Source organism: Drosophila arizonae, chromosome 4 (assembly GCF_054131065.1).
Source record: "Drosophila arizonae isolate 15081-1271.41 chromosome 4, UAZ_ARI_1.0, whole genome shotgun sequence".
Lineage (NCBI taxonomy): Eukaryota > Metazoa > Arthropoda > Insecta > Diptera > Drosophilidae > Drosophila > Drosophila arizonae.
Window position 1 is genome coordinate 13772617 of NC_142924.1, and position 14014 is coordinate 13786630.

The 14014-nt window shown below is 41.6% G+C and overlaps 6 protein-coding genes across 6 annotated transcripts; all 6 read right to left on the bottom strand.

Annotated features, from left to right (window-relative positions):
• Positions 1 to 159: 159 nt before the first annotated feature.
• Positions 160 to 2274, bottom strand: Rcc1 (Regulator of chromosome condensation 1). The gene is made up of 3 exons (XM_018007363.2): positions 2101 to 2274; positions 1238 to 1951; positions 160 to 1174 (listed from the first exon to the last, which is right to left on the bottom strand). The coding sequence occupies exons 2-3, from the start codon at positions 1902 to 1904 to the stop codon at positions 384 to 386; spliced, it is 1458 nt and encodes a 485-aa protein (XP_017862852.1). The 5' UTR covers positions 1905 to 1951; positions 2101 to 2274; the 3' UTR covers positions 160 to 383.
• A 179-nt stretch (positions 2275 to 2453) lies between these two features.
• On the bottom strand, positions 2454 to 3648 carry LOC108613722 (glutaminyl-peptide cyclotransferase-like). The gene is made up of 4 exons (XM_018007367.2): positions 3157 to 3648; positions 2982 to 3092; positions 2687 to 2897; positions 2454 to 2624 (listed from the first exon to the last, which is right to left on the bottom strand). Exons 1-4 carry the CDS (start codon positions 3646 to 3648, stop codon positions 2461 to 2463), a joined length of 978 nt encoding a protein of 325 aa, XP_017862856.2. The 3' UTR covers positions 2454 to 2460.
• Positions 3649 to 3749: 101 nt separating this feature from the next.
• Positions 3750 to 6613, bottom strand: LOC108613720 (solute carrier family 35 member H1). Its single transcript, XM_018007361.2, has 4 exons — positions 6317 to 6613; positions 5580 to 6246; positions 5266 to 5518; positions 3750 to 5203 (listed from the first exon to the last, which is right to left on the bottom strand). Exons 2-4 carry the CDS (start codon positions 6228 to 6230, stop codon positions 4647 to 4649), a joined length of 1461 nt encoding a protein of 486 aa, XP_017862850.1. The 5' UTR covers positions 6231 to 6246; positions 6317 to 6613; the 3' UTR covers positions 3750 to 4646.
• Positions 6614 to 6714: 101 nt separating this feature from the next.
• On the bottom strand, positions 6715 to 7272 carry LOC108613724 (uncharacterized). Its single transcript, XM_018007369.2, has 2 exons — positions 7043 to 7272; positions 6715 to 6980 (listed from the first exon to the last, which is right to left on the bottom strand). The coding sequence occupies exons 1-2, from the start codon at positions 7155 to 7157 to the stop codon at positions 6946 to 6948; spliced, it is 150 nt and encodes a 49-aa protein (XP_017862858.1). The 5' UTR covers positions 7158 to 7272; the 3' UTR covers positions 6715 to 6945.
• Positions 7273 to 7947: 675 nt separating this feature from the next.
• LOC149269157 (uncharacterized) lies at positions 7948 to 10922 on the bottom strand. Its single transcript, XM_089467306.1, has one exon. The coding sequence runs from the start codon at positions 10920 to 10922 to the stop codon at positions 10449 to 10451; it is 474 nt and encodes a 157-aa protein (XP_089323432.1). The 3' UTR covers positions 7948 to 10448.
• Positions 10923 to 10931: 9 nt separating this feature from the next.
• Aef1 (Adult enhancer factor 1) lies at positions 10932 to 13991 on the bottom strand. Its single transcript, XM_089467301.1, has 3 exons — positions 13737 to 13991; positions 11128 to 12324; positions 10932 to 11068 (listed from the first exon to the last, which is right to left on the bottom strand). Exons 2-3 carry the CDS (start codon positions 12050 to 12052, stop codon positions 10932 to 10934), a joined length of 1062 nt encoding a protein of 353 aa, XP_089323427.1. The 5' UTR covers positions 12053 to 12324; positions 13737 to 13991.
• Between the last annotated feature and the right edge of the window lie 23 nt (positions 13992 to 14014).

A 14014-nucleotide genomic window follows, 5' to 3' on the forward strand; every position in this document is an offset into this window, starting at 1 on the left:
CTACTTTGAGGGTCGTAGGGTCTAGAATCAAATGAAATTTATCTTTAGTAGCCGCTTGTGAAACAATGATTATCTAGTTCTTGATGATGTATGATGTATGATATATGTAAATTATAAAGTAATTATTATTATTATGATATAAATTAAAACACAAGTTGATTAGTTTGTAAATAAATGTTTTAGTTCGGTTTGTTTCACTTTTTGCAATAGCTTTTTGTGCTATTTTGCGAATACATATATAAATTTACTATATTTAAAAAACAAAATCAGTTACAACATTTTATTCAGTTGGCTTAATTAATAAGTGTTTATAGGCTGCGCATCATAGTAATGCGACTTTTGAAGAACAAAACAATTGGAAACATTTAACTAACGTTTCTCCATTAATCCTTCTTGCGTCCGCGTTTGGATGATGTCTTTTTGCCAGTCTTACTGTCATCGCCCTTTGGCGGAACTGTCTCGGTTTTCAAATCCACCGTCTCCTCCTTCTCCTTAATTTCCGTTTCTATTGATTCCTTGGCCGCTTCGACGGCAGCTGCCTTCGGCTTCTTGCTGGCTGGCACATTCTCCTTTTGCTTCTCCGCCTCGTCCGACTCGACCAAAAACACACTATGCTGCCCACCGCCGGCTGCCAATAGCATCCGTTTGTTCTGTGTATTTTTGCTGACGACAGGAACTGGCACCAGCTCATCGTCGCCATCTCCCACACCCAACTGATTATTGGAGCCCATGCCCCAGGAATATAGTTTACCATCATTGGTTATGGCATAGGAACAAGCTTCGCCGCAGCCAACAAATATGGTCTTCCCACTGATCTCTTTAATGGGCATTAGCTCGGACACCACTTCCTTAACGTCGCCAATACCCAAGCGTCCATAGTCTGGACGCCCAATGGCGAAGCAGCGCATTGAATTGTCCAGCACCAGGGTATGATGCTGCCCGCCCGCAATCTGCTTGATGTCCTTTAAATTGGTTTTAATGGGTATCAAAACACGCTCGGCCTCCTTTGCGTGCGCCAGCTGCTTGTAGTTGTTCAAGCCCACGGCCCAGATCACCCCCGTTTGGGATTCACGTAAAAATGTGCAATAATTGGTGGCCCAAATGGCTTCAAAGGGCTTGGCGCGCTTGATAATTAGCTGATCCGGCCGCAATAGGTCGCGTTTACCCCTACGACCTAAGGAAATAAAGTCATAATACATTACAAATGGCACGCTGCACATTGAAACTCTGTACTCACCCTCGCCTCCAACTGAACGCTCAGAAATGCGTCCCAGTTGCCCTTGCTCAGCACAGCCCACGGTGAAGACCTTGCCCGAGGTGGTGAGTATAACTAAATGATCGGCGCCAGAGGCAATGCTGCAGCATATCATGCCGTCGAGCAGATTAATGGGCGTGCGCTTGTTGCCATCAATTGTTAGGCCCATGTTGCCGTGCGAGTCTCGGAACGAGCCCCAGGCAAAGACGCGTCCATCCTCCAGGAGGCAAGCCGAATGCGAATCGCCCGCCGAAATGCGAAGTGCTTTGCCGGGCAAATTGACGAGTGCTGGCAGCGATTCACTGCCCTCTTCGCTGGTGTCGCGACCAAGCGCACCCTCGTCATTGCAGCCAAACGAGTAGATATCGCCCGACTTTGTTAACACCAAGCAGTGCATGCCGCCGGCACAGATATCCACAGGATTCGGTATGTTCTCAACGATGGCCGGACGCTTGCGTTCCAGTACATCCTCTCCAAGACCCAGTTGACCGGTATCGCCAGTGCCACAGACTAACACATTGCCAACTATCTGACGACGCTCGGGCAAGTCCAGATGGAAAACCAATCGCGCTCTTTTTGCTCTTGTGGGCTGCACCGCCTTATCTTCCTCGGAGTTATTGTTGTTTGCGAGTATCTTGCGTCGTGGCATCTTTGTTATGGGTTCACTGATCAATTTCACAATTTTATTTTATAAAACTAAAAAAAAAACATATCAACGTGAATCTATAAATGTAAATATAAATGTATATGTATAGGTATATCTAAATATATGTGTGTGCAAGCTACTTGTGTATGTAAGGTTAGGTATAGCGCCAAAATATTATCGATGCGTGTGGTATACTCACAATGGAATTTATGTGTTGCGAACTCTTGGCTTGGGTGGTGCGACCGATTGCTACAGTGGTTTTTGGGCGAGTGAAAAACCAAATAGCCAAAATCTTTGGTGGTTGTAGCATAAAGACAAAATCTACCTAATCCAGCATAAAATGCGCGGGAAGGCGGCTAACACAGACTGCGGCAGCTGCATAATATACAGTTGCATTTAGCTGCTATCGCGCATAATCGATAGAAGTCGGTTAACTATCGTTTATAATGTATCGATGTTTCAAACCATGGCGCCACTAACGCTATTCCAAGTCGGATATGTATTGAATGGAATATTTTAAAATTTTAAAGCAATCTTTGCGCAATACCAATCCGAAAATTTAATAGGCTCTCAACGTTCTATTACTTAGATATTCATACACAAACTGCTTAATAATTAAGTTCATATTTCGAATGGTCGGCCAGTGTAAGTTATCCAGGTTATCCGCTTCTTGAAGCCAGACCTCTGGATAAGTATAGGGCACTATATGCATGACTGGTAATCCTATTTAAGTTGAATTTTGTTTATATATTTTAGCATGAACATTTTTTATATGTAAAACTAACCCTTTTCTAAAAAGCACATGTGATCATCTTTTATATCGTTGTTATGATCCTTGAGCTTGTGAAACAACTGGTGGCACTTGCTGAGATCCCCGGAAATGCGCAACTCCTGCTCAATATCTGCTAGGCGCTCGTGCAATGCGTATGTACGTTGATATTTGCTCATGTATATTTGATCTGCTGTGCCAATCAATTTGAATGAAATAACTAAATTCTGTGAACTCAAAGAAAACAAAAATATATATGTTCATATGTATGTGTATACGTATACTACTAGTTATGAACTGAAGCAACTCACGATCTTATTTAATGCTATGGTTTCCACTCGTACAAAGTTGTTCGAGCCCAGCAACGACGGACTCGGATCTAGGTCACCATCAATAGATTCATGACCATCGAAGAATGCCAGCTTAAAGACAATATCTATTATGTTAATACGCGCCGCTTGCAGGTGAAATAATCTTTCTACTCACTACCAAACCAAGATCTGCGCTATGGGCAAATTCCTGATGTAAAAAGTCATTTAGCTCCTCGGCTATATTCAATAGCATGGCACAGGAGACAGCATCCGTAGCCGCGACATAAGACTCCTTTGCCTCCAAATATTTCGAATCATAATGGCAGCTCAGCAGCAGGAATTGCTTCGCTTCCATGTTCGAAACGCCGATCACATTGGTCGCTGCGTATACGTTGAAGAAGTCATCGCGAATAATGACAAAGCCCAGACGAGTCAACTCTTCCACGAGAAATTCATTGACATCTTCGTGGCCAATGGAGCCAAGCCATCGAGGAACTAAGAATTTGTTCAGAGTCTCCATCAAATATTCATTATCATCTTTTAATGACATGCGCTTCCATTGTATCAATAGCAGGGCGAGGCAACATCCAAGTATCCAACAATTTAAGGGCGACATTGAGAGCTGTTCGACGTGATCAGCCAGGTAAACTAAACTAAAGCAAGTCATGCCTGACGCTCTGCATTATTTCTTTAATAATTACATTAGCTACATGGCCGTAAAAGTTCTTTAAAATTATGTAATATAATTAAGGCATACAAACAACTAAATACACTTACAATTTTTATTATGAACTCTGTAATTTTAAATACATGGTTTTCTTTGATACAGAGCATTATAAAAGTTAATGCATGTTTGAGAAATGTATAGTTATTAAAAAAATTGTTTATATAGTTGCCAGTTTAATCGTACATATATGTATATAGGCCGTTTATTTCAATAGTAAAAATGCTAAGACAGTTTTCTTTTCTTTTTTGTATCGTAAATAATCTCTAATGGAAAGTTAGGTGAATATGCACAAATGCCCAATCAACAAAACAAATACTAAACTCTTATTTAACTAGGTCAATAACTAATAAAAATAAAAGATTTGGGAGTGAGGGAATGTGAGCAATACAAAAAGGCCGGTACACCGAAATACAAATGCCCTTGCAGTCAGCAGGTATTCAATTGTTTCCATCGAACATTTGTTCTTATGGCCGCGCATATGGCGTTCCGCTTTTACGCGGAAGAGCATTATTTGTATATATCATATTACAACAATGAAAGGGAAATTACAATCGAGACAATCGAGGACAGACGGACTGAGCCAGTGGGAGCATTTGTAATCTAAACTAGAAGCAAACAGATCGATTCATTTACATATGTTCAATAATAATGCTAGGTAATAGCTGAATGTAGTTCAAGTGTTTCACTAAGTAGTAAGCTTTCTGAATATACAACATTTACAAGACGGCTGTCGAGAGGACAGACAGCTGCACATCTAATACGCACTCACGCACACACACACACACACACACACACATAACCACAGGCAGACAGTCACACGCATACAATCACAACTGTTCGGGTACTTTCCCAGAAAGTCTGGAATAGAAGTATATATAAAATGCTATGCATTGCTGCTTGCCTTTACAGTCGGTTGATTAGGTAATCAATTAGCCAACTCATCGCTGCATGTCGCGCCGTTTTAGCACATCGAAAATGACATCCGATGCGTTTTGCTTGTTTGTTGAATCATTAGCCGATTCATCCTCCGAGTCGGTCTGCTCCAGCAGCGGGACAGTGAGTGTGCCATGAGAGCCAGAAGCATTGCCATGAGCGCCAACAATCGCATTGCCTTTGTTGAAGTCATACTCGGAGCACATATCCTCGCCATCCTCCTCCAACTGCATGCCCAACTGTTGCTTGTTTACCTTTGCCAGGGTGGAATATTTATGCACCAGATGACAAGCGATGCCAGCCAAGCAAACCGCCAAGCCCACGAGGTTTATGGGACTGAGTTGATCGCCTTTCAGCGCCACGGCTAGCGCCAGCTGGCATATGTCCTTAAAGATGCCCGCTATGGACAGCGTCAGACTGGATGTTTTGCAGAGAACCAAAAATTCGCTGACCTCCATGAAAAATGCAATAAATGCGCCCAGTGTAATGCGGGCCAGAACCCACAGAATGTCACTCTCCGGCGTATTGTGCAAATTCTGCAGAGCAGCATACAACTTGGGTCCTGCAATAAGGAATAGGCTTACTTATGGCTTTAGATTCGATAAGGACTACTCTAATACTTACCTTCAATGCTTAGGACTAGCGGAAACAGCGACACAATCATCCAAGGCTGCATGTGGTAGATCATATCGATCGGATTGTGCAGACCCAGCTTGGATTTTTGCATTATGAACTGCGCAAAGCTCCAGCGTACGCCGCTGCTCAGTGAAGCGAAAAGAATAAACAAGAAGCCCAGCGTGTTGAACTGTGTCGACTTATAAGTAAACATGAACAGACCCAAGCCGATGAGGCCGACTATAAGAACCAAAGACCAGCTCTGTAAAGGTATCCAAATATTTATATTTATAGTAATTATCGTACTCGAGGCCGTCACCCACCTTGCGCTCCAATCCAAGCAATATGGCAAACAGCAATATAAATACAATTGTCGACGATTTGGTCATTGTATACAAAGAGATGGGCACCAGGGCAAGGCCCCAATTGGAGAAACCAATATCAATGCCGCTGGCCACGCCCGTTGGCGCCATGCGACGCACCGCCACTCGCCAGTCCAGCTGGACGCGCGTCTTGCCCACACGCATCTTATAGATGCTGCGTACCAGCGCAGCCAGCAGAAACTTCACGATCAAATGATACGTGACAATGGTGAGCGGAAAGGGCAGCTCGCGATTGATGTCCGTCTGATAGAAGGTGAGCGTGATGGACAGCGACAAATAGAGCAGAATAGTGGCCAGCGTACCGATCGCCATCTGCATGAATCGAGCCTCCGCATGTCTCGTCATTCCGTCGTGGGGATGTGAGTGACTCTGCTGTGCAGACGTGGCTGCGTCTCCGTTGCTGTTGTTTTTTGCGTATTGAAAATTCGTATGCGACGACAGCTGGCGACGCTCTTGAATGTTGTTGGCATTCTTATGGGTCAAGTCGGCGCTCAGTTCGAGCTCCTCGATGTTGCTGCCCCCGTCGATGTCGCTGCCAGCGTCGACGTCGCCGTCGCCGGTGCTGAGACGTTCATACTTGGGAGCAACCATTATCTAGTTATCGAATCTGTACGCCCGAGGGGCGACGAAACTAATTATTGCAACGTACATTAACAAATGGCCAGGTCGGAGAGTACCTAACGCCCTTATCGCTAACTTTACTGTTCCATATGCTGCAATTGGTGAGTACTGCACGCTATTGTTGTATTCCACTCTCTCTTTGGCAAAGTTTGTCGGCCGTTGTTATCTGTTTAACTTTAGCAATTACTTGAGTCAGCCGCCGGGTGCGATTATTGTTTTTTTACGTTTTCATTTTGCCTGTTGCCCACTCTTAATATACGTCTGTTCGCTAGCTGCCAACTGTTTATACAATGTTTGTTGTTTTTTTTTTCTCGCCTCTCTTATTGTGTTGGCCAAGTTGACGTCTTGCGTGCTGGTGTTGGAAAGTGCCATGTGCAGCTTGCGATGTTGCATAAAAATATCGATATAGATATGAAGAACAATCGTTGCATGCTTAACATTCATATTAATATAATTGTGCTTTTATTTCATTTATTAGTTTGAAACGACTTAACTACAATACAGTTACAGTTGCTGTTTATTAGAAGCACTAAGGTTGTGTGCATAGTCCACATTGATTCTCTTTTGGCTCATTAAAAGTAATTGAGAAGCCGCCGCATATGATGCACGTGCTTAAGAGCTAAATGCATCTTTACATGTTATATTAGTATGTAGCGCCCTTCATCTAGTTCCAAATACCTTACATCTACGCATTCTTCAGGTGTTGCAGTACAATTGGAGCTGTTTTTATACAAAATCAAACACTTGTATTTACATAAGCCAATCATGATTTCTTTGCTTACCAAGTCGAATAGCTATGCATAGCGCTCCAAACATAATAAAGTTGTTTCGCACCTCAGCGGCAACTCGCTTCTGTTCCTCTGCGGGGTCGGGCTGTGATTGTTGTAGGCGGAACATTGTTAACTATTAACTTGATTGCAAAATTGGCAGAACGTTTGCTTAAAAATCAGCGACTTCTTATCAAGGGGTCGTTCACGAGCAGACGAGCAACTACCATGTATGAAACTTATCGAATAGAAATATCGCGTGTCGGTAAGTGATTCGCTATGAATAAATACCAAAATTTATTATCGAATATTTTCGAAAATTTAAACATTGAAAATAACAATTAAAATCAATATTATCCAGAAAATAACAGCTTCCATTAAAAATTCACTCGATTGCTTGCTTTTCCATACTGCCGTATATTTCTTTGTCCCTTGTCATTCGTGTTTTCCATTTTTGCAAATATACATATGTATATATATTTTGTTTTTTCTTTTTAACTAAATACACAATTACATACACATTTACATATAAATACAGCTACTGCACATACACATACATATGTATGCAAATATATACATATAAATATAAGTACATAGCATTTTCCTTCTTTTTTTTTTTTTTTTTTGTATAATTATACAATATTATCGTGTCGTTTTTTCGGTTTTGTTTTTAAGCAATTCGCTTTGTTACTGGTTGTTTTGTTTCCTATGTTCATTTTATGTCTAAATTCATTTGCTTGTACACACAACTATTTAAATTAGGCGCGCTTAATTGCTAATCTCACTACGACTCCAATTCTCTCATTTAAAATCTGATCAGAAACTGAGAAAGCAGCTGGCAGGTAAGCATACGTATTGCTAATAAGATTCTGAATGGGAAACTTAGTTAATGATGGGGAAACAAATAAAAGAATATTGAATAGTTTAACTTTAGATGGTGTGCCATTTATAATATTTTACCCAATTTATTAGTTTTAATATTGATTCAAGGCGTTGCCTGCTAAATGAGAATCTGCCATTGCTCTCTAATCAGAAACGTTGCAAGCTTTCAACTGTTAAAAACAATTCAAATTAGCTTGTGTATCGTAAGTTTGCCAAATTGGAAATTATTCACTTATATATTTCTTTTTCTTGCTTAACTCAGTTCGCTTCGTATTAAATTCATTTCTTCTCCTTCTCCACGTCCTCCCCTTTTACCCTATACAAAAAGCCAATGCAAAGCATTTTCTCTATTAACTGCATATGAAAATATGAAAATATGGAACCCAGCAAATGTGGTTGGTTTTTCTTTTTCGTTTTCTGTTTCTGTTTGCTTTAACATTGCTAAACCATCTTTAAGCATTATTTAGAATATATATATATCTTAGCTCTTATATTTAACTACATTTGTTGTTGTTACTTTTTCGTCTTCTTCACTTTTTAACACTACACATTTATCAACATTTATTTATTTACTTATATGCATTTATGTATCATAATTTTTGTTTTTGTGTTTGTTTTTCGAAATCATATTTTCGTATACATTGGAATTTGTATTTTGTTAGTTGCGTGCCCAAAAATATATAGGAACTTTATGCAAAAATAACAAAAATATTTTTTCTGCAAATTTTTTAAACTTTCAGTGTTGAGTAATGCACAAAATTGTTGTAAAACTTCAGTCGGCGTAGAAAACTTAAAGCTGGACAGCAAATAAACAGTTATATTTAAATGTAAAAATAAAATAAGACAAAATTTTATATTTTTAGAAAATAATATTTTCGTACTTTGTTTTGTGTGTTTTTTTTTTTTTTTTTTTTTTTTTTAGGTTCTCTCCGTCTGTCACTTTTTTTATACATACAAAAAATTGGAGTTGGACTTTGTACAAAACTTTGTTGCTTTCTATTACATGTTTAACATTAGCATTATTAATAGTTTGTGTGTGGGTGTGTGTGTGTGTCTGTAACTCCATTTAACTAGTATTAAAAAGTTGAATTTTGTATATTTTTGCTTGTTTTGTAATTGATTCTTTTTCAAAATAAAACTATAACGTGTAAATTTAGAATTAAAATTAACAAAAACTCACTTTCAAGTTTTTAAGAACTAAGGTTAACTAATGTCTACATAGCATTTATGTATATATATAGGGAGATATATATGTAGTATAGGTTGTTTCTGCTGCCATTTAAGGTATTTGAAAATTTCGTTTAGATGTGTATTGTGTGTATTGGGGTTTGCTTAGAACAATGTTTAAATAATTAGGCTAGAATTAAAAACAAATTGGATTTGTTAGGCCCTTGGAGCAAAGACCTATTAAGATGGCTGCAATTTTTACAATTTTGCTTTACAATTTTACTGAAAATAAGTATTATAATTATTCTAGCTTTTTTTTGCGTTTAATGTTTTACAAAAGTAAATTAAGACATTGGGCAACGTTGACTAAGTCAATGTGTTTTCCAGCGAATGCAGCAGAATCAATTTCGTACTAAAACAATTTACAACAATCTCTTAAACGTTTAAATGCTAAAGAACAATTTGAAATTGAAAATTTGAATTAAAGTTCCTGGTTTTTCTCTCGTATCGGTATATGTAAATATATATATAACAAATCTTTAAAAACATTTCTAGTGTTCCTTAATCTTTTTGTTTGCACTTTGTGAAGCATTTTTTCTTTTGTTTTTATTTATTTTTTCTTTAACTTTCAACTTAAACGAAATGACTTTTTGCTTATCAATGAACTTCATTCTTTCTTTCTTTCTATTTTTTGTTTTTTGTTTAGGAGTTTTGCGCTACCAGTTACAGTTAGTTAGCTATTAAATGTATATGTGTGTGTATATGTATAGTTAGAAGGTTGAGAGGGAGCTTGTTGTAAACCTATTGCCTCGTTAAGTGATTGTGAATGCGTGTGTGTATGTGTGTGTAAGTTGAGTGCTTTCTATTTCTGATCATTCGTTTTGCTTTTTAGGCCATGGAGCGCTAGCTGCTGTTGGTTACGATATCCTCTCTTTTAGCTACTATTGAAGCGTTTTGCTATACATATTCAGGCTTAGCTGCAGCTAACATCTCAGTTTTCTAATACGCTTATATAACACATACTTTTCCGCTAAGACTCAAGAGCTAGAAATCGATGAGTGCTAGCCAGCGTTGAGCCTGATAATTCATCTCGGTAAGTTCTCAGTTACGATTAAATCTTAACAACAACAAGGTTTCGCTACAATTAAACAACTAACAACAACGTAAGCGTATACACCGAAAGCAACAACAACGACAACAGCGACAACAACGACAACAATAGCCAGTTGACAGTCTATGTTTCGTGGCGACGTCGCCGTCGTCGTCGTTGCTGCTGTTGCTGTTGCGGCTGATCGTGCTCCAGTTCCACATACGCAATATCATTCAGCTCAACGAGCTCCTTGAGCATTGGCTCGAGGAGCAGCCTATCGACTCATCCGTCACGTTGGGCAGCCGCTGCCACATTGACAATGCCATTTGTTGGCGATTCCACTTTGATGACGCCCAGATGATGCAGCTCCTCGCTGCGCGGATGCTGAATGCGACCAACTACAACGCCGCCCATGGTCACAAAATTACCATCGGCCGTTACGGCGCCCAGTTGCATCGCCCCGGATAAATCACCCAAGGCGGCTACATTGAAATGATGATGCGGCGAGCTGCCATTGCCATGCGAGGGCTGTAGATGCGATTGTTGCTGCTGTTGCTGTTGTTGTTGTTGCTGATGTTGCGCCACTGTCGTAGTAGACGGGAGCGTCGTAATGGTAACTCCACGCTGATGTTCGAGGTGGTGTTGTTGTTGTTGCTGTTGTTGGGATGGCGTTGACGACTGTTGATGTTGTTGCTGCTGCTGTTGCTGTTGTTGCTGCTGCTGCTGCTGGAGATGATGATGTTGCGCCAACGCCATGCGTCCTAGTCACCCCTCGTCCTCCTCCGTTTTGATCTTGACAGGAACGTAGACCTTGTCCATGACATGGATCTTTATGTGATTGTTGAGCGTGCTCGATTGCCGGAATTGTTTCTTGCATATCACGCATTCGAACGGCTTTTCACCTGCAAAAGAGGCTAGAATTAGCTGGCGATCAGAAGTGCCACACAAAATGTACGCTCACCCGTATGAATCTTGACATGATTGGCCAATGTGCTCAGCTGACGGAAATGCTTGGGACAGTAGTTGCAGTTGTACGGTTTTTCGCCGGTATGAATTTTCAAATGATTCGTCAGTGTCGACGATTGACGGAACGTCTTATCACACACATTGCATTTGTAGGGCTTCTCGCCCGTATGGATCTTTACGTGGTTGGTCAGTGTGCTCAGCTGGCGAAATCGTCTATCGCACACCGTGCAATGGAACGGCTTTTCTGGTTCCCGGCCGCCACCGCTGCCGCTCGATCCGTTGCCCTCGCCCGAATGCTCATTGTTTGAGTGGCCGTTGGTGACGTAGTGCGTCTCACCAAGCGTGGGACTGTGCGTAGCATTGGCCACGAGATGGGCCAGCGTGTGCGACGTTGGTGGTGCAGGTTGTGCTGTTGGCTGCTGTTGATCCGCAGCGGCGGCTTGCGCTGCCGCGGCCTGCGCAGCTGCCATTGCGGCCGCTTGAGCGGCACTGTGAGCCTCCGCTGAAATTCCGCTCAAATGCATGAAGGGAAGGGATACATCTGTGGGCGCGGGCGGCTGTTGTTGCTGTTGATTGTGTTGTTGCTGCTGCTGTTGTTGTTGTTGCTGCTGCTGTTGTTGTTGTTGCTGCTGCTGCTGTTGTTGTTGCTGCTGCTGTTGTTGTTGCTGCTGCTGTTGTTGCTGCTGCTGCTGCTGCTGTTGTTGTTGTTGCTGCTGTTGTTGTTGCTGCTGCTGTTGCTGTTGGTGCTGTGCATGCGCCACAGCTGCCACATGGCTGACATGGCTGGCCTGTGTAACAGTGTCATTGTTGTTGTTGTTGGCGCTCGTGGTCTGCGGTTGCGCGGCAACAATCACAATGTCGCAATTGCTCATTGCCGCAGCGGCCTGATGTGCGTGTGGCAGGCTCTTGATATGCATCATAAGCCTCCTCTTTCTCTCCAGCTAAGCACTTAAGGACGTCAGAACTGGGTGGGTATATGTATATGTGTGGGTGTGAATCTATATGTGTATATGTATGTATTTGTGTGTGTGCGTGGAGGGGGGACGGGGGAAGTGCGGCTCGAAGCGCGGGAGCGTACGTCAATAACAAGAAACTTCGTGACAAGTTTTTGGCGCGCTGCTCACAAATGCCACGACATGCTGGCTGGCCTGATTGTGGTTTCTGCTGCTCTTGTTGTTGTATTAGTTAGTGCCTGCGACAGAGAGAGAGAGAGGGAGAGAGAGATAGAGAGAAAGAAAAAGAGAGAGGGAGAGAAAGAAAAAGAGAGTGCGTGAGATTAGAGATGAGCAGAGCTGTGATTACGTCTGGCACTGTGACTGTGATAAGCAACAGTGACTAATATCGATAGGTTCATTTGGGTGCAACAGCTGACTGTTACAGTTAGGTAAATAATTGTTTGTTGTTATTGGCATGGCATCAGCATGCCTAGCAAGGGTATAAACAATTCTCTGTGCTGAACGAGTTTGACAACTTATTTAGATATCGAGCACAAATGTCACAGTGATCGGCGATCACACTCAGTGATTTCGCTCAGCTCTGATTGAGCGCGAGTGAGTGAATAGTTTGTGTCGGCATCTTTACATGTTATTCGCCTTTTTCGTATGCAAAAATATGTGAGGAATTCCCAAGCTAACTGCGAAATGTTAAGAAATTATAATTCCATTTAAATTATTCATCAAATTGGTTCGCCTGGTGTTCGGTGTCTGCTTACGGCCATTGTTATGGCAAAGAGTTCTGCTCTCTAACGAGTGTTTAGCATAAATTATAAGAGTGTTAGCGATTATGCATTTGAAAACGCGCCCAATGCATGTAATTTGAATTTTTGGCTCTGGTTTTTACGTGCGCCGACAGGTTCCACGTTCCAATTGCTGCCGCTGCCACCGCCGCCGCCGCTGCTGCTGTTGCTGTTGTCGCCGTTTCCCCCACTCTCTCATACAAACATACTTCCACTCGCAAACACATACACTCTCACATACTTCCACTTACACACGCAATCAAGCACTCACACACATTCACGTTTTGGGGCGAACTGACAGCGTGTTACTTTCTCGCGAATTACATGTGTTTTTCATCAGCATTACTCGATAGTTTTTATGCAGATGGGAAAGTTTATTAGCCTGGCCGTCTGCCGCGGTCGTCCTTTTGAATTTTTATATTTGGCGGCGACATGCAGAACGATATTTTTCGTATTTTCGAAGTCCACTCTAAAGTAGTTTTTCCACATTCGATCTTGTCGTTCACGTTCACGTTCGCGCTCGCGCTTCTCACCTTGTCCGCGGCCCTGCTGCTCGTCGCCCTCTTCGTCGACGAGCGACAACCACTTTCAGTCGACGTCGACGTCTTCACAACGCGCCACTCGGACACACACACACACACTCACACATACACACATGCTTACATATACACTCATACACGCATACGGGCACATATACTTAGGCACTCACATTATAACAGCAGCGAAAACCAAAACTCTTTTGAGGTTATGGGCTAATTGAAATTTTCACTATTTTCACATGTTTAATAACACTAATACCCTTCAGGCGAGCGTTTTTTATTTCGGGCATGTACACTCTGTACGCTGGGCGCGCTCACTCTTTGACCTACCTTTCCATTTTGTGCTCGTGCTGGCCTTTTCGTTTTCTGATTGGATTTTTCGCGGGCCAGGCAAGTGTGCACCAAGTACACGGTTCGCTTTTAATTCAGTTAAAACTATGCTTTAAAGCATTATTTATTGTTTTGTATTCATTTATAAAACGTAGAAAAATAGTAAAAATTGTTTTTTTTTTTTTTTTTTGCTTTTACTGTTTGCGTACCAAATAGACGCGAAAGAACTGGTACAAATGATCCAATGAACTGGTGCAATTTAGCGATGGTATATTTAC